This window comes from Miniopterus schreibersii (assembly GCF_964146895.1).
Source record: "Miniopterus schreibersii genome assembly, chromosome: 8".
Lineage (NCBI taxonomy): Eukaryota > Metazoa > Chordata > Mammalia > Chiroptera > Miniopteridae > Miniopterus > Miniopterus schreibersii.
The window spans coordinates 16,272,358-16,295,382 of record NC_138109.1 but is presented as its reverse complement, the minus strand read 5'-3'; the positions used below and the strand labels follow the sequence as shown (position 1 = coordinate 16,295,382).

The window sequence follows — 23,025 nt, the reverse complement described above, 5'->3', positions numbered from 1 at the left end:
GCTGAAGGAAGAACATTCTTCTCATCTCCCTGAAAGGTCATTACTTCAAAAGGGCCTTCCCTGACCATTCCCCCACAATGGCCAACTACATTATGTCCCCACTGACCTTCTCTCTGCCCCTAACCCAGGCACCCTGTCCTTTTCACAATTCATAATTATCCATTTGTGCTTCTAATTAAATGCAAGGCTCCCACTAACTACAAAGCATAAGAGGATCCTGCCTACAGCTAGATCCCTGGGGCCCAGGACAGTGTCCAGCACATTATAATCCTTCGATAAATAATTCACTGAATGAATAATCAATAAATAAGGGAAAATAAATAAAAGATCTCCTCCATCTCTATGGGCTTCAATTCCTCATCTAAACAAGTAATAATAATACCCCCACCCCCACCTTCCCACCCCTGGGGCTGTTGTGAGGTTTAGGCAATGGGAAGCAGAGCTTGGCTCTTCCCCGAGGGATACACAGCCAACAAGCCAGAACTTTCTCAGTCAGCAGGGAAGATGAACATTGAGCAAAGTACTGCAAGTAAGTAAATGAAAAAGGGCAAGGAAAAGAAAGTGGTGCAAAGGGGAGGGGAAGGGGCCCTAGACGCAGAGCAAGGGAATCTGACCCGGCCTGAGGTCTGGGGCCTGGGCCCTGGGGCCTGGGGTCTGGAGTAGGCCAGCACCCCAGCCTCAGCCCTGGAGTCCCGGGGCAGATTCAGCCAGTCTCACTGTCCACATAGGCAGGACAAGGTGGAGAACCTGATGTCTCCTCCCAGCTGGCCCTGACTCTCTCCAATAATTCCCTGCCCCCAGCCACCTCCTTCTCCCAAGGGTGCACGGGGGGGGGTAACTGAGTAACCGCCCTCCCGGAGCAACCTCCTAATCTGTCCACTACATTTGTTCCCCAAGGTGATCTGAGTACCCCACAGCTGCCAGAACTGCTCTGTCCCATGACATCCCACAGTACAGACTGAAGGAGCCCCGAGGAGCACAGTGCACCCTGAAGGCTAGGTATAATTGGGGGGGGGGGGGGGCGGAGTGACACACTATAGAATGGGACTGAATGGCTTTTAGAGGAAGGGAGGATCCTGGAGACTTCTGGAGTTGCCTGAAAGGTTTATGGGGCAGCAGCTGCATAATTAAGGGTTTCCTAGTGAGGCCTTGTAGCATCTCTGGCTCATCTCCTGGGCCCAATGTTCTCTGCAGGGGTGGGTGACATCCCCCACTTTGCCCATCTCTCCTTGAGGATAGATTTGTTTAGGGCTTCAAATACCACATGCAACCCCCTAATATCTGACCCCTCCCTTATACCCCTCTCCATCTGTCTCACTCCCCAGCCCCCCAGATGGAACTCCCAGGCCCCCTGCTGGGGAGGATAGGGACTTGCCACTTAGCGCAACTACTCTGCCCAGCATGGTGAGGCCCTTCACATCCCTGGCAATGAGGTGCTCAGGCTTTGTAGTCAGGCCTGGGTTCAAATCAGGCCCTGCCACTTATCAGTAAAGTGACATGGGCAAGTCACTCAACTACAGTTTCCTCATCATGAAAAGGGAGTCAAATCTGCTTCATAAATCAGGATCCAAAAAGGATATGTTCTCTGATGTATCGCGAGCCAGATAGCGCTTGACACACAGTAGGTGCTCAGGAACTAATGTGATGTGTGTGATGCTCCTGGCACATAGTAATTACTCCACAAATGATGCTTTAAAATATTTTGTATTTCGAAGCTATGTGGAGAGCAGGGCAGGGAAAAGTCAAGCCTAATGCCCTGGACAGGCCACCCAGCCCACCCCGACGCCACCTCTCCAGTGCTGGCACATCCTATCCCCAAGACTCTCTGGGAGAATCTCCTGCTGGTGCCTGGCTTTAGGCAAGGGGGGTGCTGGCCAATTCTCCCTCATCTCCCTGGATCCTGCTTATCTGCTCCTGGCAGCTCAAGAGACCCAGCGCCAACTCGTCCATGTGTGCCCAGACTGGCAGCAGCAGGGGATGCAGAAGCCAGAGCCCAAGTAGAGAGACAGTGGAGTGGGCTCTGCCTCTGGTTCCCTGGGTGACCTTGGGCAGGTTCATGACCCCTCTGGGCCTCAGCATCTCTATTCCTCAATTAAGATGCATGTACAACGGTGTCCTGGGGCTGCCTGGTGGGGGATTAAGTCGGGGGAGGGGTCTCAGAAGCCCCCATTGAGCTCCAAAGAGAGGCTCAGCCTTCAGCTACTCCATGTACTGGGCTCCCAAGGGAGGTTTATTTGGTGTTTTAAAGACAAGTTCTCTTGTTTTAAAAAGATTTGAAACCCACTAGACTAGATGTCCTTGAACTGCCTGGCAGCTCACTTTCTGGCCTCTACAATTCTAAATTCTGAGATTCTTAGAATCCCAAATCCTGGGACTATGAAACTCCAAAACTCCATGTTTCTAAGTTCTGGATTCTAAGATGTGCTGGGATTCCTGCTGCCAAATGCACTAAGACAGGCAGCCCTGGCAAACACGAGGCTGGACCTCTGAGGCCTGGGGAATGGCAGGGACAGGAGGGAGGTCTTCTCTGAGTCATGGGCCCAAGAAGACTCCTCAGGTATCAATATAACAGGGCCCAGAGCAAGCTGAGCCCAAGGGAGAGTGGGGCTCAGGGTCCTTGGTTTGAAGGGGAGTACCACCCCCACTGCTCGAGGTCAACACCACAATCCTGTGGTCAGGGCAGACAAGTTGGCAGAAGGTTTGCAGGGGGCTTGGGATTCAAAATCATGTCACCTCCACACTTTCCCCACTGGAACAGCCCAGCAGGCACAGGAGGGTTGTGCCTACTTCCAGCACAGCTCCCTAGGAGCAGGCAGAGTGCCCTTTCCTGGATAGTGGCACCTGGCACCAGCCAGATCCGGGCTCCAGCCAAGCTGCTCAGAGGCAGGTCCACTTGCAGAGCCTCTGGCTTCCCACCACCAGCTGTGTCCATCCACAGGCCTGATGCCCAGGCTGGCAGCCCTCCACACACTCACCAGGCGGCTGCTCTGCCAGCCCCCAGCCCTACCAGTCTCCAGCCACGGCTCCTCTCTGCCCACCCGGCCTCTGAGGGGCAGGAGACAGGTGAGCCAGGGCACGGCTTCACTCACCCCTTGCGGATGATGATAATGATGGCCCCCAAGAGGAGGATGAGGACAGCCAGTCCCCCCGCACAGATGCCCAAGATGAGCCCCATCTCCTCTGATCTCTGGGACACCTCCAGGGGCCGCTTGCTTTCCTTGCAGGCAGCTGGGGAGAATAAAGCAGGACAAAGGATCACAGGGGAGACAGGGACCACCTACCCTTGGTCTGAGCCCCTAGGAAGGCACCGGGCTGCACAAACACACGTGCACAGAGACAACTGCCCCCTCCTCAACATGTGTCCAGATCCATCTTTCAATCAGATCCATCTCCTCACCACCCCTCACACCTTTCCCATCTCCGTGTCAGAGGCTTTACTTGCACCGTTCCCCTATCAGGAATAGCTCCCATCTCCTCTCTACTTTCTCCAATCCTCCCATCCTACAGTGAATGGGGGATGGAGGATGCCTTGGGCCTTCAGACCCACCTTCTTGACCTCCTGGGAGGTGATAGAAGGAGAGAATCATGTACCTAGGGTGTAGTTAGAACATCTCAGGATGAGGAACCAACCACACTCCCTGTTTGGAAGCAGGGACAATCCCTACATGGCAGGGTCCACCCTGTCCCCAGCACAGGAAAGGGGGCAGATAAGAACCCAGAACTAGTACCCAGCACCCATCATTCCCATGGCCCAATTATAACGGCTGCCCATCCACAGGCTTGTTCCAGGCCCCTGCCAAGGCCCCTTCTGTGACCGTGAGAGGACAGAGAAGGGAGGGAGTAATCCCTGATACCCAGTCTTAGAGAAGGAGCCCTTGGAGTAGGCACATGAGAGCCAAGAAGGAAAATGACCCCAGACAGGCTGGACCACCCTCCTCTGCTCCCACAGCCCTGGGTGCTCAGGGTCCACCTCCCAAAGCCCAGCAAGTGAGACACCAGCCGACCCAGCAGTACTTACCTTTCCTGGCGATGCGGATGCAATTCAGCCGGGTCTCCTGGAGACACAGATGGGGATCTCAGTACTGCCGAAGCCCAGACTGACCCTCCCCAGAGGAAACCTTGAACAGCATGTCCTGGGCCTGGTCAGGGCTTATCTGGTGTGGACTGTAACTAAAGACACCCCACCCAGCGGGAGGGCCTGGGGGGAGAGGCCTGCAAATAGGGCAATGCCTTAAGAAAGGGGAATGAAATCAGAGGGAACAGGGAAAGAAAGGAGGTGGGGCCTCCAAAATTAGGGTAGGGCCTAGATCCAGGGATCTGGTTAGGAAGGGGGAAGCCTGGGAAGGAGAGATCCAAGGAGGGAGAAGCCTGGAGAAAAGAGGGGCTTGGGGGGGCAGGGCAGGGTGTAGGATTCAAGGTCTGGTGAAAGCAGAAACCTGAGATGGACCCCTCTCGGGAGAGAGGAGCCTGAGATAGAAGATCAGGGCCTCAGGGACGGGACAGGGACTAGACTGGGGGCTTGGATAAAAAGAAATCTGGTTAAAAAAAAAAAAAAAGGCTCATGCGCAGTGGTTAGAACGTTGGCCGGCCCATTGAAGGGTCTCGGGTTCAATTCTCAGTCAAGGGCACGTACCTGGGTTGCAGGTTCCATCCCCGGCCCATGCTAGAGGCAACGGATGAGTATGTCTCTCACCTTGATGTCTCCCTCTCTCCCTCCCTCTCCCTCCCTTCCACTCTCTAAAAATCCGTGGGAAAAAAATATCCTCAGGTTAGAATTAACAAAACAAACAAATAAAAAAGGCTCAGACAGGAGGTAGTGCAGGAGGGACTGAACTCGGGGTCAGTAGGACGGGGCTCAGGGGGCGGGGCTCAGACGAGGGGCGGGGCTCAGGTGGGAGGAGGGGCTATTGGAGGGCGGGGGACAACAGAGGGGGCGGGGTCAGGAGAAGGGGCGGGGCCTGGGCCGGTCTCCGGCCTCGGTGTCAACCTGCTGCAAGGGGTCCCCAGCCTGCCCTCCAAACCGCCCACACCACGACCCGGCCTGTCCCTCACCCCCTTCAGGTGGCTTGTTGCCTGGAAGTAGATGAGGTAAGCCTTCCTGGGCTCAAGCGGTGGGTTCCAGAAGCCGCGGTAAGTGTGGTTGTCACCCACGGTGAAGGGCATGGCCTCAGGCAGACTGCTGGCCGCCAGTTCGGCCCCGAAGTAATGCACCAGGCCACGGGCCAGAGCGGCGTCGAAGGTCAGCGGCACTGGGAAGCAGTCCTGGCCGCCTGGCTCCCGCCGCAGCCTCCGTGGCCGCTCCTCCTCCACAATCACCTGGTACACACTGGAACGAGACAGGAGAGCGCAGTGATCCCGGGGGCCAGGGGCAGGGAGAGCTATCTGGGGGCTAAGGGCATTCATTGGCTTTGGGGTCAGGCCCAGCTGGGGGCTAATCTCGGTTCTGCCTCTTGCTAGCAGGGCAAGTCACTTAACATCCCTGGGCCTCAGTTGCATCCTCTGTAGAATGGGATTTATCACAGGACTGTTCCATGATATAGATGTGAGGAAGGAAGCAAGTTTAGCAAGCAGCCAGTGCCTATCAGCTGTTATTACTGTGACTGAGGCTGAATGTGGGCCCTGCTCAGGTGAGCCAAGCCCTAAAGCCCCACCCTGACTCCTCTGTGAGTCCTCCAGTGCCTGCCACTGGTCCCGGGAAACCTTAGCTTCAGGCTCCACTCTCATTACCACTGGCTCCCTTCTGAGCCTCTTAAACTAGTTAGACAAGATGCATTCATTCATTCATAAAGTGTTTCCTGAGCTCAGACATTAGGCGCTGTACTAGCCACTTGAGGATCTAGTCTTCCTGGAAGTGACCTCCTGTTGGGGAGACCGTCACTGAGCAAGCAAACAAAGACACACTAATCCTACACCCCGAGTATCCTCCCAACCAGAGGCAGCCCTAAGCTTGCAGCTCTGAGCTCGATGTCTCACGGTCCTAATGGCTGATAATGTTCCCTGGTCTATATTCCCTCTAATATGTGTCTCCTGGTCCCGATTTCCGTGTTTCTATTTATTTTTACCACTTTATTGAATGGCCTTTTGCTGTGAGCTCCTCCAAATCCTCTGTGGAACAAAGCCAAGAGTAACTAAATGACTACTGACAAATTTAAATATTTCCAGTCACAGCCTTGATCACATCTTGGCATGTGACACCCCATACTGACAGCCTGTGCTCTGAGAAGTAGAAATGCCTTTGCCTCGCTCTCCAGCTGTTTCTTTCAAGCTTCCAAGTTGTGGGGTAATCATCCCAGCATCCTAGGATTTGGGCCACACAGGTTCATTCCTTGTCACCAGCGTGCTGCAAACACCAGCCCAGGCCCCTCTCAGCCTCCACCTGCCAGGCTCAGTTCAGGCCTCCCCTGGCCCTGAGACCCACCAGGAGATGATAGTAATCAACGTTAGCCATGAAAAAAGCACATCTTGATCTGGCATGATCTCCATTATGCAGATAAGGAAAGGAGCACAGAGAGGTGAAGGGACATACCCAAGGCTGCACAGCCATCATACCCCTCCCTTCTCGCCATATTCCCCACCACCTCCACTCCATCCAGCCTTGTCATAGTCATCCCAGAGGGATGCTGGCCAGGCAGGTTCACAGGAAGCCTCAAAAGGACAAAGAAAGGAGAAGGTTTTCCAATTCCTCCCAGATTCAGGTGCACCAGGGCCCTGAGGTTCCTGCAAAATGCAAAATGCCCCTTAGATACCCTGACTTTCCTGGGTCTCCCCTGAAGGTCTGGGAACCAACCTATGACAGGCTTTGCAGTGCAAATGTGGGGGAGGCAAAGCAGGAGAAAAGAGTGGAGGGTGAAGTGAAGAAGTGAGGGGTGCCAAGGGCACCTAAGCAGCCCACTGCCTTCCTGAGGGGGCTTGCTGTGCCCCACCCATGCCCAAATATAAGCTATCACTCTCTCCCAGTGCATGTACCTTTGTGGAAGGAGGGGACACAACAGAGGGGCAGGGAGGCTCTGTGACTTCAAGAATAGGTACTGGCTTTGCAGACAGATCTGGGTTCCAAACCCCAGCTCTATCACTCACCAGCTGTGTGACCTTGGGGGCAAGTTCTTTGGGCTCTGAGCCTGTTTCCTGATGTGTAAAATAAGGGTACTAGTACCCACTCCACAGGGTGCTGTGAGGATAGATGTCATGCAGGTGAAGTCCCTGGCATGGTATCTGGCCATGTGCACATACCCCACAAACACCCTCACGCTCTCTCACCTGCACACACACTCACCTCCACACCACGCATCGCATACACACATCACAGGTTTTTCTCTCTCACACACACCAACTTGTCTCCAGCACCTTCTCCCCAGCAGAGGCAGCCACCATGGCATCAGCAGCCCAGCTTCCTCTGGGGAGAAGGAAGTGGAGAAGCCAAGTTCTTGGCCACTCCAGAGAGATGCCCTATCCAGCTGGCTGCCCTGGCCTTCTAGAAAGTCCATCCCTGTGTCTCCCTGGGAAGAGCCCTCCAGGAAATAAGATGGGAAGAAAAAAGGCCCCAGAGTTCACTTCTCCAAGGTGTCTGAGGGAAGGCCTGCTGGAGAAGCTGGACAGTCACCTCTCCAGGCTGGACACTGTACAGAGAGCTCATGACAATCACCACCAGATACCCATGGCCTCAGAGGGGAGTGGCTACAGGCATTCTGCCTGCTCCAGATCACGGATCATCCTTCTCCAGGCACTCTGAACTGGGAGTGGGAGATTTAGGAAAGACAGAGGTGAGCTGGCCTGGAGGGGACTCTGGGTCAGAGGAGGGGCCTCTTCCCTATGGCCCTGACCTCCCACCCCTCCGTCCAGGCTTTCCCACCTGATGGGCGCACCACGGCCCTGTGCAGGCCTCAGCAGCACGGTGATGGTGTTCTCAGACTCCCCCAGGGGTGATGGCATGTCAGCATAATCAAAGCTGGGAGCTGGGGGAGGGGACAGGGACATAAGCACGGAGCCTGGCCACTGGACCAAGAAGGCCAGAACTCCAGCCTCCTTGACCCCTGTCCTTAGATCTCTTTCCCTTCAGCTTTAGGCTCCTTGTTTCCCCTCTCCTGAACTTCCCTGACCCCTGACCTCAGCCCTCTGATTCCACTGACCACAGTCTCCTCAGTCCTCTGACTTAATTCTCTCTGACCTCAAACCCTAAAGGGTTCATTTATCTCAGCAGGAGCCCACTATAACCACCCCCAGGAGGTCCTCCACTCCCCCCTCTGCCCATGGAGCCCTAGAATTCTGGGTCTCCTCCAAAGGGACCAGGCCAGGGCCAGGAGCTCACCTGAGATGTTGGTGGTGATCTCTGTGAGTGCCGCCTGGCCGAAGCCTTTGCCGGTGCGGGCCCGCACGGAGAAGAGGTAGGTGGTGCCTGGGTGCAGGTTAGAGAAGACGTGGTAGGTCTCATTGCGGAGCTTGGAGATGGTACGGCGTGGGCCCGGCACGTTCACCACCGGGTCTGATGATTCAATGCTCTGGTAGCTGATCTGGGGGCAGGATGGGCAGGAAGGCAGACACAGGAATGGGGAAGGGCATCACTGGCCCTGAAGCCTCCCACCCATCATGGTTCAGGTGAGGCAGGGATGAGACTGGGCAAAGGGCGAGGCTCAGTGGGACTGTGCATGCCCCTTAGCCCAGGCCTCTGGGAACCTTCACCTCTCTCTCCTGCCTTCAGGTCCCTTGTCCATATAATCCACAGACCCTGGTCACAGTTGAAGGAACCTCAGTGATCACTTCTGTCCCCCAACCATGTACCTACTTTTCCACGCTGTGTGCCCTCCTTCTACCAGGGGCCCCCACTGTAATGGGGTCCAAACCCACCTCATACTGAGTGATGAGGCCATTGGGTTCCTGCGGCTCCTCCCACTTGAGGAAGATCATGTCCTCCAGTGGAGTGAAGGTCAGAGACTCAGCCGCGATCCCACCAGGCACTGTGAGGGAAAGGTGTCATGGGAGAGGGGAAAACCGGCTTTGTAGTCAGATACCTGAATTCAGACTCCAGCCTTACCATTTTCTAACTGGTAAGCTTGGACTACTTGGCCTCTCTGAGTTTCAGTTTCCTCATCAGTGAATTGGGAGTGACAATAACCCCTCCCTCACCAAAATTAAATGATGTGATGTACTTAAAGCAATTTCCTATGGTTCAACCTATTCCTGAGTACTCAAAAAGGGGAGCTGCCATTTTCATTACTGTACAGGTTGCATTCAGCAGAGAAGAATGTTTGGATGGTCCTATTTTGATCCAGTTAAGTGGTTTTCAGAAAATATAAACATTTGCCAGAGAAATGAAAACAAGCTTTAGTGGCGGAATTATGGATAGAGATATTCTCTTGTCTAAAAATTTCTAATTACACAAACAATATGTTCAATGTAGAAAATCAAAATGAGCATAAATAAAATTAATGGCACCTACAATTCCATTACCCCAAAAATAATACTGTTAACATTTCAGCATAAACCCTTTTAGGCATGGTTTGGTTTGGTTTTGTATGTTTTTGCTCACATGTATCATGTTAACAGCAGTCATAAGGAATTTCTTCTAGGAAGAGAATGGTCTTTGTTTGGGAAAACACCTTAATAAACCACTGTGGGGAAGCTGAGCTCCTAGGGCAGGGAAAAGCAGAAACCAAGATAACAATCATTGAAAGCCAAAGTGCTCTGTGTGAAAAGGAGCAGTTACCAAGGCAACACCACCCACTCGCCAAAATGATAAGATGAAAAAGACAATTCCAAGTGTTGGTGAGGATGCAGAGCAACCAAAATTTTCACACAACTGCTAGTGGGAGTGTAAACTGATGCAACCACTTGGGAAAACTGAATCTGTCTACCTGTTATGAACACACCCATGAGAAATGTGTAAATCTACCCCCAAAAAATCTACAAGGATTTTTCTTTACAGCACAATTTCAAATAGCTGAAGACTAGAAACAATTAGAATGCCCAACAATAGTAAACAGGATAAATAAATGTGGTATCTTCACATAATGGTCTATTCGGCAATGAAAATAAATTCTATAGAACTGTCCGCACAATATAGCTGAGTCTCTCAAGCAAAAAGGTCAGAGAAAGAAGCCAGATTTTTTACAGTGTACAAAAGAATACACACTGTATGATTCTATTGACATAAAATTCAAAACCGAGCAGAATTTAATCTATGGCATTATAGGTCAGGATATGTGAGTGGTATGGTTCATGAAGGGGGACTTCTGGGAGCTGGTGATGTTATGGGTGTTCGGATATCCTGATGTGTCCAGTCCACTGAGCTGACCACTTAATATAAGCATACTTCCTATAAGAATTATACTAATACTTAAATGAAAAGTAAGAAATATTAAATAATGGGCAGTTACTGGAAGGAGGAGGAAGGGGAGGGGCAGAGAAAGAAGAAAGAAGGCCAAGCAGCCCAAGTAAGGCCTGGTCAGAGTGGGTGAAGCCACAACAATATACCTTGAGCGGGGAGAGGGGCAGAGGTCAAAAGATTTTAAGAACAGAGTAATCTGATTTTGAACTTGAGGTTGTTTGTGAAGGATAGCAGAGTATGTTGCCCCAAAATATGCCACTTCAGACTAAGGATTATTTTGAGCTGAACTGAGAGAGAAATTTTTCCAAGTACACATGGAACATTTATGAAAATTTAACTATATGTTGGGCCACAAAGCGAGGGTCAAATTTCAAAAGACCAAAATTAGAATATACTCTAACACAAAATGATACCAAATATTTTGTAGGGCCTATTGTGGATTAGCTGTTGTTGCATGTGCTTTACACACATTATCTTGAACTTCGCTATCATCCTATGAGGTGTAGGACCTATTATGATCTCATTTTGAAGCTGAGAAAACTAAGGCTCAGAGAGGTGAAGCGACTCAGCCAGTGGTTCCAGCTTCCACCGTCGGAGCTAGGAGTATGCCCACAGTGAAATTAAGCTAGAAATCAATAACAAAACAATAATTCGAAAAGTCTCAATTGCTTAGAAATTAAGCAACGTAATTCTAAAAAACTCTTGGGTCAAAGAAGAAATCATAACAGAACTTAGAAAATATTTTGAACGAATGATAATGAAGATAGGACATATCAAAACTCATGAATGCAGGTAAAGCAGGGCTTAGAGGGAAATTTATAGCTTTAAATGCATATATCAGAAATGAAGAAAGGTTCAAAATCAATGATCTCAAAAAGCTAAAAGAACAGCTGATCAAATCTAAAGTATAAAAAATGAAATAAAGAATAGAAAAATATACAATAATATCAACTAAGTTACCTCTTTGAAAAGATTAATAATATTTATAAACCCCTAGCAAGAGTGAAGAAGTTTTTGAGTCAGGTAGAGTCACATCTGAATCCTGGCTCTGCCGGTGGAAGCTGGAACCACTGGCTGAGTTGCTTCACCTCTCTGAGCCTTAGTTTCCTCAGCTTCAAAATGAGAACATAATAGGCCCTACACCTCATAGGATAATTGTGAAGTTTAAGATAGTGTGTGTAAAGCACATGCAACAACAACTAATCCACAATAGGCCCTACAAAATATTTGGTATCATTTCGTTTTAATAACAGTTCACCTCCTAAGACAGAAGACAAATTACCAAGATCAAGAATGAAAAGGGGGATATATATAGACCCTACGGACATTAAATAAATATAATAGCAGAATATTATAACCAACTTTATGTGAAGAAATTTGACGACTTAGGTGAAATGAGCAGATTCCTTAAAACAGTACACCAAAACTGATACAAAAGAAAATCTGAATATTCCAAAATCTATTTTAAAAATTAAAACTGTTATTTAAAAACACTGCCACCAAAAAAAAAAACCTCCAGGTCCAATGGCTTCACTGCTGAATTCTTCCAAACATTTAAGGAAGAAATTATACCAATTAACCCAAAGGCTTCTGGAACATAAATATTAGCTATCATTATTTTGTTGTTATAGAGTTAGTTTAATCCGAAGCAAAAAAATTTCCTATATACCTTTCAGTCTCAGACGTGGGGTGTCTATGGGAGGCACTGAGGGCCCGGGGAATCAGGGCTGGGGCTCTTACCGTCCTCATCGGTCTGGAAGGTGACCTCCTTGCCCTCCTTGCGCCCCTCGGGGTTAGTGAGGATGAGCCGCACGTGAACATTCCGGTAGGGCAGCAGGTTCTTGATGGTGTAGCGGCTGGCACCCCGCTCCATCTTCACACAGTCCCGGACCGTCTGGTTGTGGCTGCTGCCCAGGGTGTAGTGATAGCACAGGGACACGGTGTAGGTGTGGCAGCGTGTCACGTTGTAGCCCAGCGGTTCCCACTGCAGGGTCAGCTGGCGGGCCTGGATCTCAGCGAAAGCCAGGCCTTTGGGGGCTCTCATGGGCTCTGGGACACCCGGATAACAGAGAGAAGGCAGAGGAAATGGGAAGAAAAGAGGAAGCAGAAAGAAAACATCAGTCAGCTGGCTGAAATCATCCCTCCTTTTTCCCCAAAAGCTCAAGGGAGCCCCTATAAGTAAAAGTGTGTGTTTTGGACTCAGGTGGGGCTGCATCCGAATCCTGGCTCTGCCTCTTGCAGCTGGCAACCACTAGCTGAGTTGCTTCACTTCTCTGAGCCTTAGTTTTCTCAGCTTGAAATGAGATAATAATAAGCCTTAACTCATGGGAAGGTCGTGAAGTTTAAGGTAATGCGTGCAAATACACGCAACAACAGCTAATACACAATAGGCCCTACAAAGTATTAGCTATAACTTTGTTTTAATAACACAGTTCATTTCCTAATTCCTGAACCACATCTGAATCAACCTATTGCTGTATTTTTCTTAAGTGATTAATTCCAAAGTTGTTCTGAAACATACAATATAATAATATATAGAACTCGGGATGATAAAGGAAATGAGAGCCAAATAGTTAAATAATGCCAGAGCGTGTTAGGGAAACAGAAATGTATGCCATTAAGTCCTGGGGAGTGAGGGGGCACAGGTGTCTAAAAATAAGATTCAAATTGGATGGTGAGTTCCCTGGATGCCAAAGCAAAAAGGCAAATACAATGTTATGTAGGGATAATAATAATGGCAGTTAACATTTACTGGGGGCTTTGTATGTGCCAGGCGTTGTTTTAGAGCCTTTAAAATGCTTTATTTCATTCAATCCTCACAGTAATCCAATAGACACGTGCTATTAGCCCTGTCCTAAAGATGTGGAAATGGAGGCACAGAGAGATTAAGTAACGTGCCCGCAGTCAGACAGTAAGTGGTGAAGCTGAGATCTAAACGAGGACCAGCTGCCTCCAGAATCCATGATCTTAACCACCACTACCTAGCTCCTCTGCGAGGAATTCACTGTAAAAAAAAAAAAAAAACCCAAAAAACAAAACACCAATGCCTCAGGAGAGACAGCTACCCCAACAAGAGAAAGGGACATGTTACAGCCTCTTGATGACTCTGTGGGGTGAAAAAGTTGTCCCCATTTTATAAATTACAAAACTGAGGCTTCTGAAGCAAAGCCAGGATGGAACCCCAGGGGCTCAGCCCCCAGTCCTGCATCTGCATTGACCAGCTGTGTGATCTTAGGCAAATCTCTGGGCCTCAATTTCCTCACCTGTAAAATTAGGGAAGAAGCCAAGATTGCTTGTAAGGATCCCTTTCTCTCTAGCACACTGACTCTGAAATGCAGTTTTGTTACCCTTGAGTTCTTTGAGCACCTAAGTGACCCCAGTTAGAGGATCTCAGGACACCCCTTAATGAACGGGTGAGAAGGTACTGCTGCTTGGCCTCTTAAGATGATTAAGTATGTCCCTGTCATAGTTTCTTATATGATTAATGTGCTCAGGATGTACTTTACAAAGAAGATGCAAGGGGAAACATCAGCCCAGGCTGCTCTTTACTCAGACACATGGGCAGCACAGCTTTAGAGGCTGGCCCCAAGCACAGCATGATACAACTTTGTTCCCACCTGCAGCTCTCCTTTCTTCCCTGAGCCACAGGCAAATAGCAAGTCTTCAGTCATATATCCAGCCGCCAAAGAGATATTTCAGCACCTGCTAGGAGCAAGGCCCACCTCTTGACTTCTTACAGTCTGGCTCCCTGCTCCCCACAAGCACGGCAGACCCATCCAACAAGGACATGAAAGGGCTGGCTCCCACCGCTCGCTGCAACCTGAGGGCTGCTGGCTGCAAGCCCACTTCCCACACTTAACGTTTTCTTTCCCGTTCCCGGCCCACAGAGATCTTCCTGATGCTTTTCTATGTGGTTTTGTTTTAACCCATCATTCTTACGTGTATGGGGTGGAGGGAGCGGACTTCTGTGTGCACTCATTCTGCCATCTTGTTTATTCCCTGACTTTCTGGCTCTGGTCCTGGCTGTCCCATGTGCACTGTCCCGAGGTGTCTATAGGAGCCAAAATACCACTGCTTTATTTGCACTAACGAGAGCAGGTCTTGGTCCCTGCAGCTCTGCTCACACCATCCGTACCTCCGGGAATACCTGCCCCACATTCCTTTCCATCCTTCCAACTCGGCCGGAGTGCTGCTTCCTTTGCCCTCCCGCAGCATTTAGAGAAGGGCATGGAACGCTAAATGTAAACTGGTGACACAGACTGGGCCGGGACTATGACAATCAGGACAATAAGCACCCCATCCAAAAAGGGCAGCTCTGCCCAGCTCCAGGCGATGTTGCCAGGCAGGACTCCAGGCTCAGGACTGCCAGATCCTCCCATTTTTTAAGAGAGTCCAGAAATTCAGATTTTTATGTGAAACCTCCAGATTTTTAAACACTAGCAACCTGCTCAGGTTCTTTAAAACCACTTTGCAGGGCACAAAATAGCAACCTCTAACTGGGAAGATGAACCGTCCACCCTCCTACTGGGGTATCTGGTTCTCCAACAGCTGTGTTAGCCCCCACCTTCCTCGCTAGACTGAGGGGGTCTTTGAAAAGAAAGCTCACTTTTCTCTTCATCCCCCACCCTGATCAAATCTGGGCAGATCCAGAGGCTCAAGTAGTTTGTTGACTACAGACTGATATGTTGATTAAGGGGTGTGAATCCATGAGTCTCTCTGTGTTTCCAAAAACCATCTGGCACCCAGACACACACTCTTCAGCTGCCAGCACACACTGGCAAAACAGAACCTGGGGACCTCAAAGCCCTATCCATCCCTCTAAATTCCACAGGGCTGTAGGTCACTCAGAGATCAAAGGTCAAAATGCACATGAAAACAACCCTGCTAACAGTTAACATCTGTTAAATTAGTCCAAACTATGTTTATCTTAATAATGCTAATGAGAATACAATAACCCGGAGCCATTCAACTGTTTCTCATGGAAGGGACTTTGGATGGGGTGGGGTGCTCCAAACTTCAATTCCTATGTCCGCCCCTTATTAGTTCTGTGACTTCAAGCAAGTGACTCAACTCCCTTTGCAGGTGAGGCCCTTAACTGAAAAAAAATGGAGATAATAACACCTACTCTGAAGAGCAAGTGTGAGATGAGTCGAACTGCCCAGGCCATATTAATGAATTAATAAATATGTGTGCCCTAAGGTGAGATACCAGTAGCAGGATAAATTAGTACAACCATTTTTTAATGCAATATATGTTAAAGCCCTCTCTTAAACCACTCCTGTCTATTTATCCTAAAGAAAACTCGGGAAGGAAATAAAGCACTATAAGCACTAAGTGTTTCAATGTAGTATTATTTATAATAATAGGAATCTAGAAACAAATAGCCCAGTAATATGGAGATACTCCACAGGCTTCTATAGCCAATAAACATAATTATAAACAACATAACCCATGTAACAACATCAAGCAAAGGAAGTAGAAACAAATGCTTTCTACATCCCAATGACAAGGATATAAAAATGTGTGCTGTGGACATATGGGCAGAGATTTGAAGAAGGCAGAAAAACTAAAACAGCTGTTGGGCTAAGATGGTGAGATTGAGAGTGATTTTTTAAAATGCCTTCTACTGACATTATATTATTGTTTTTATGGCAAATAATATTGTGGGAGGGAAGTGTCAGGGGGATAGAGGAGATGACAACACAGCTGGCCAACAACAAAACAGTCACTGACCAAGGCGCCTAAGCGAGGAGGGGGTGGTTATGTCAGCGACTAGAAGCATGTAATTAAAAGGGGCAGGATGAGCTGTTTGGGTCCTGCCTGTCTGGTCCCTGCCCGAGTTTCCATCCTGGCCAACCTGTGTAGTGTTTAGCAGTGCCTGGCACAAAGTGGGCACTCAGCCCGTGATGGCGGCTGTTTTGTTGTTTGAAATGCTGGATTGAAAATCAGGGCATTCAAACTTTGGTTCGGACTCTGCTATGGACTCACTCTATAGAGTTGGACAAGTGACTAACTCTCCAAATCTCAGTTTATTCATCTGTAAAATGGGATCAACAGCTGTCACCAGAAAACCTAGGTTCCTAACCCACTGTGTGATCACAGGTAAATGCCTGCCCCTCTCTGGGTTTCCGATCCCCTATCTGTACAATAAGGAGAGTGGAACAGAAATTCGTTATGGACCCCAACTCTGATTTCACTTATTCCAAGTACCTGACCAGAACTGGCTTTGAAGAGTTTAAAACACAATAACTGTTGTCATTTATTAAGTGCTTACTGTGTGGTAGGCACTATATTCCCCTGCATCTAATACATTTATGTGAACCCAAAACACTGGAGGGCCCCAGTGTTCAGGCTTCACAAGTCCTCTCTTTTTCATCTACACTTATTTCCTAAAATCTAAGGACTAAGTCTAGGGTTCTCAACCTCAGCATTATCAACATTTTGGACTAGATCATTCTTTGTTGTGGGGGGCTGTTCGTGCATAGTAGGATGTTTAGCAGCTTCCCCTGCTTCCTCCACCCGTTGATGCCATTAGAACCCCACCCCCAGTTGTGACAGCCAGTATGTCTCCAGACACTGCAAATGTCTCCTGGGAGACAGATCACCCCTGGTTGGGAACCACCAGCATAACAGACCTCATCCAGTCTCATGGCTTTAAATACCGTCTGTACCGACAACTTTCAAATTTATGTCTGCGGCCGGAACCTCTTCCCTGAACTCCACACTCGTAGGTCCAGCTGCCTGATGGATATCTCCACTGACCGTCTAATAGGCATCTCAACATCAACAGTTCCAACACAGAACTCCTGACCTACGAACCCCCGTCAGAGCTCCTCCCACAGTCTGCGCCTTCACAGGAAATGACAACTCCATCCTTCCAGCTGCTCAAGCACAACACCTTGGAGCCATCCTTGCCTTCTCTATTTCCTTCCCTCTCACTGCATTCCCAATCCATCAGCAAGTGCAGTTAGCTTTACCTGCAGAGTAAGCCCAGACTCCAACCACTCTTCGCCACCTCCACACTTCCCCCCAGCTCTCAGCCTCCACCACCTCTCAGCTGGATTGCTGCAGTAGCCTCCTCTCTGGTCTCCCCTCAGGTCCCCTTGCCCTCCTAGAGTCTATTCTCCACCAAAAGGCCAGAATCATCCTTTTAAACAAAGGAGGTGAGGTCACTCCTGCTCTCCAAACCCCACAGTGGCTCCCCAGCTCACTCAGAGTGAAACGGCCACATCCCCAGCGTGGTTGTGACCTCCCCTCCTGCCATCTCCCCCTCACTCACTAGCCTGCAATTATACTGGTCTCCTCGCTGCTCCTCACACATGCCAAGCATGCTCCAGCCTATATTGAGCTTACTATTCTCGGTCAGCCTGGAATGCTCCTTCCCCCAGCAATGCCTCCAGCTTCCTGCATGGCCCAGTCCTCACCTCCTCAGGGTCTCTGCTAAAATGTCACCTTCTCAGTAAACCAGACCCTTGAGTCTTTTTAAAATAACAATCCTCCTACCTCCACACCCTCTTCCCCTCCCTAGCACTTAACATCATTTGACAAACTAGTATTTCCCTTGTTTACTCTCTTCTCACCAGAGTGTGAGTTCCACATGCAGAACTCACATGCTAGTGGCCTTTGACTTGGTCCCAGTCCTATACCCCCAGCAGCTATAATAGTACCTGACACAATAAACATTTTTTGAATGAATCTGCATGCTCTGATGGTAAAGATTATTATTCCCATTATATAAAACAAGGGGACTAAAGTTCCAAGAGGTTAAGTAACCTGACTCAGATCCCTCAGCTAGAAAGTAGGGAACACTGGACCCACCACCCAAGGATCTCCTCAAATGTAGCATTAAACTGGATTTTAGATGGTTCCCAGATCAGCTTTTAAAAACACTTAAGAATACGAGTGGCAAAAAATAAACATCCAATCTCACTTACATGTGGAATCTAATGAACAAAATAAACACAAACAAACAAAAAAAAAAGATCCAGAGACACTTGAAGCATGTAAGAGACTGACTTATTTCAGTGGGAAGGGGGGAGGTGGAAGAGACTAACCAATGATCTTATATGCAGATATGCATAGCGCATGGATAGACACTTGAATGGGGAAGGCCTCGGGAGGGGGCAAGAGCTGGGTAGAGGGGGATCAATGGGGGGGAAGGGGGAGCCATCTGTAATACTTTCAACAATAAAGATAAATTAAAATAATAATAATAAATAAATAAACCTCAACCTAAACCTTGTACCTTATCCAAAAATTAACTCAAGCCAGGCCAGAGTGGCTCAGCAGTTGAGCATCGACCTATGATCCAGGAGATGATGGTTCGATTCCCAGTCAGGGCACATGCCTGAGTTACTCGCAGGCTCCAACCCCAGTAGGGGGCATGCAGGAGGCAGCCCATCAATGACTCTCATCATTTATGTTTCTCTCTCCCTCTCCCTTCCTCTCTCTGAAATCAATAAAGTTTTTTTTTAAATTAACTCAAAATGGATCATGGAGTTAAGTGTAAAAAAGTGAAACTGTTTTACACATTTAGGAAAAACACAGGAGAAAATCTTTGAAATCTAGGATTAGGCAAGGATTTCTTAAACTTGACAACAAAAGCACAATTCATAAAAGAAAATACTTATAAATTGGCCTTCATCAAAATTAAAAATGGTTGTTCTGTGAAAGACCAAGTAAAGAGATAAAAAGACAAGTTAAAAGCTGGGAGAAAAATATTTACAAACTACATACCCACAAAAGGACTAGCATCTAGAATGTGTGAAGAACGCTCAAAACTCAACAGTCAAATATGAATAATCCAGTTAGAAAATGTACAAAGACACAAACGACTCACCAAAGAGGAATACAGATGGTAAATAGCACATGAAAAGATCTTCAACATCACTAGGCATTAAGGAAATGCAAATTAAGACCAGGATGGGATATTACTATACACCTCTCAAACTGGCTAAAATAACAAAAATTATGACACCACCAAATGTTGGCAAGGATGCAAAAAACCGGATCACTCATACATTGCTGGTGAAACTGTAAAAAATATACCCACTCTGGCAATTTTGGATAAACTAAGTATGCTCTTACCATATGACCCATCAGCTGCACCCTTGGGCATTTATCTCAGAAAAATTAAAGTTTATGTTCATGAAAAACCTATACACAAATGTTCATAGCAGCTTTACTTGTAACAGTCAAAAAGTGGTACCAGTCCAGATGTCCTTCAAGAGGTGAAAAACTAACAAACTGTAGCATACCCATACCACAGAATACTGCTCAGCAACAAAAGGAATGAACTATTGATATACACAACTTGGGTGAATCTCCAGGGAATTGTGCTGAGCAAAAAGCCCAAACTCAGTGCCAAGACAATTCAATGGGAAAAGAATAGTCTTTTCGATAAATAGTGCTGGGACAACTGGACATCCACATGCAAAAGAGTGAGGCCGGACCCTTAATTCACACCATATACAAAAATTAACTCAAAGTGGATCAAGGGCCTAAATGTGAGAGCTAAAACTATAAAACTCTTAGAAAAAAACAGGGGTAAATCTTCATGACTTTGAGTTAGGCAATAGTTTGGAGGGTTTTTTTAGATAGGACATCAAAAGCACAAACGACGAAAGAAAAAATACATAAACTGCGCTTCATCAGGATTTAAAACTTTTTTGCTTCAAAGGACATCATCAAGAAAATTAAGACACCCACAAAATGGAAGAAAATGTTTGCAAATGCATCTGATAAAGGTCTAGTATCTAGAATATATGAAGAACGCCTACAAATCAATAACAAAAAAGAAAAAAAAACTTAAAAATGGGTAAAGGATCTGAATAAACATTTCTACAGAGAAGGCACACCAATGGCCAATAAGCACATGAAAAAAATGTTCGATATCATTAACCATCAAGGAAATGCAAATCAAAATGACAATGAGATACTTCACACCCACTAGGAGGGTTATAATAAGAAGACAGATAATAACAAGTGTTGACAATAATATAGAGAAATTGGAACCCTCATACACTACTGATGGGAACGTAAAACAGCAGTTCCTCAAAAGTTAAACATAGTTACCATATGATATATATGCTATATAACCAGAAGTGAAAACACATGCCCACGCAAAACCCTGTACATGAATATTCACAGCAATACTGTTCATCATAGCCAAAATGTATAAACAACCCAAATGTCCATCAACTGATGAATGGGTAAATTGTGGTACTTGTCCATACAACAGAATATTATTCAGCATTAAGAAGGAAAAAAGTACTAATAAATGCCGCAACATGGATAAACCTTAAAAACATTATCCTAGATGAAAGAAGCCAGTCACAAAAACACTATATATTGTGAGATTTCATTTCTATGAAATGTCCACAAAGAGGTTAATCTATAGAGACAAAGTAAATTAGTGTTTGCCTAGTGCTGGAGGTGTTGGGAAGAAATGAGGGGTGGACTGCTAAAGGGTACAAGGTTTCCTTTGGAGCGATGAAAATGTGCTAAAATGGTTGTGGTGACGGTTGCACAGCTCTGAATATACTAAAAACCACTGAACTGTACATTCTGATGAGTGAATCGTATGAGATGTGAATTATATCTCAATAAAAATGGTACCAAATTTAAAAATCAATTCCAAAAGGTTATGTACTGTATGACTTCATGATTTATATAACATCTGAAATGACAAAATCTTAGAAATGAAGGACAGATTAGTGCTTATCAGGGGTTGGAGAGGAGGAAGGAATGGAGGTGAGTGTGAATATAAAAAACCAACATCAAGGCCGGGCCAGCGTGACTCAGCGGTTGAGCATCAACCTATGATCCAGGAGATCGCAGTTCGATTCCCAGTCAGGGCACATCCCTGGGTTACAGGCTCGATCCCCAGAAAGGGGCATGCAGGCAGCAGCCCATCAATGGTTCTCTCATCATTGATATTCTATCTCTCTCTCTCCCTCTCCCTTCCTCTTTCTGAAATCAATAACGACATTTTTTTTAATTTATATAATAAATAACTAAATAAATCAACCTCAAGGATTCTTAAGTTGATTGAACTGTCAGTATCTTGACTGTGGTGGTAAATACACAAACCTACACATGTGATAAAGCTGAATAGAACTAAACATACACACAAATGACAACAAGTGAAACTGGAGAAGTCTGAATAAGATCTGTGGATTGTATCAATGTCAATATCTTGACTGTGATATTATACTACAGTTTTGCAAAATGTTACCATTGCAGAAAATGGGTAGAGTGTATAGGGAATTCTCTCTGTATTTTTTTCTTACAACTGCATATAAACCTACAATTATTGCAACAAAAAATCCAATTTAAAAAAAAAAAAAAGCTTAAATCACAGAGTGAGAAAATTGTTCTGTTCTCAATTTCTCTTCGGATTAAAAAAAAGTCTCCTCTGGTGCAGGCGTGCCATCACTCCCAACAGACGCTATACCCTTTCAACGTGGAAAAGCAGACCTCAGGCTCAAACGCACAGACAAGAGAATCCAGCTACAACTTAATAACACACTTTCATTTTATGGCGTTTAGTTGTTTATTGTATCTAGATAATATAATGTAGAATTATGAACACAGATTCTGGAGCCAGCCAGTCAAGGGTTCCAATGTCAGCTCTGCCACTTTACTAGCTGTGTGACTTTGGGCCAGTAATTTATCTCTTTGTACCTCAGTCACTTCATCTATAAAATGGGTAAGACAAGAGTTATGGCTATATTATGGCTATTATGAACAGTATTGCTATGAATATTCGTGTACAGGTTTTTGCGTGTTGTTGTGAGTTTTATATCCATGAGAGAGAGAGACAGAGACAGAGAGAGAGACAGAGACAGAGAGACAGAGGGGGGGAGGGAGAGAGAGAGAGAGAATGAGGGAGAGAACATATGTATGTGTCTGGCACAAAATGTTAGCTATTATTATTATCTTTACCATAACAAGGTCTGAGGAAAAGTCGTGTTTTAGAAAGTTTTAGAAGCACAGATGCAGAGCACACTGCGTCTCTGAATGTGCCACTTCCCCCCTTGGATGCCCTGAGCCACGGACCGAGGTGTCCCGGGGAAGGAGTGGGGCGGCGAGGAACCCACCTGCGCACTTGGTGCGGCTGACGAGGGGCGGCCCTGGGCGGCCAGTGCCACCGTCACCTGGGCGTGTGAGCAGCACGCTGATCTCATACTCGGTGTCGGGGTCCAAGTGCCACAGCTTGTAGGTCTGCAGGTTGACAGCGTGCACCTCCGCCCACGGGCCGCGCGACATGCGGTACTCAATCTCCTTGCGCACGATCGGCCCGTCGCCAATGATGGAGTTGGTGTTGAGCTGGATGATGAGGTAGGTGGGGCCTGCGCGCAGCAGCTGCGGGGGCGCGATGGGAGTGGGGGGCTCTGCGAGGACGCGGGGTAGAGGCGGAGCCAACGGGTGCTGCTGTGAGGCCCTGGGCCCCCGCTCCGCATCCCATCACACCCTAATCGCCAAGAGCCCTCGCCTTCCTCCCCTGTAGTCCCCAGGTCCTCAACCAGAACACTTCTCCCGCCCCCATTAAATGCCCAGGCCCTAGGGGCGCCCCACTCCAAGGCTAACCCATCCTCACCTCCCAGCCCACATCTCCCTCACTCCACTGGGAATCCCCAAGTCCTCCAGGGGGTAATCGCAGGCCAACTCGGGTCAACCCCGGGTTCCTACAGCCTGGACAT

At 47.6% G+C, this 23,025-nt stretch overlaps 1 protein-coding gene across 3 annotated transcripts in view; it reads right to left on the bottom strand.

Moving 5' to 3' along the window:
- PTPRU (protein tyrosine phosphatase receptor type U) overlaps window positions 1–23,025 on the bottom strand; it is a 75,178-nt gene that overhangs the window by 31,821 nt on the left and 20,332 nt on the right. For all 3 annotated transcript variants that reach the window (XM_081144021.1, XM_081144023.1, XM_081144022.1), the window contains exons 7-14: window positions 22,423–22,716; window positions 12,062–12,370; window positions 8,842–8,951; window positions 8,306–8,507; window positions 7,850–7,952; window positions 5,053–5,326; window positions 4,019–4,055; window positions 3,090–3,228 (exon numbers count right to left, since the gene is read on the bottom strand). In XM_081144021.1, the coding sequence (XP_081000147.1) occupies window positions 3,090–3,228; window positions 4,019–4,055; window positions 5,053–5,326; window positions 7,850–7,952; window positions 8,306–8,507; window positions 8,842–8,951; window positions 12,062–12,370; window positions 22,423–22,716 (1,468 nt within the window). The remainder of the gene's footprint in view (window positions 1–3,089; window positions 3,229–4,018; window positions 4,056–5,052; window positions 5,327–7,849; window positions 7,953–8,305; window positions 8,508–8,841; window positions 8,952–12,061; window positions 12,371–22,422; window positions 22,717–23,025) is intronic.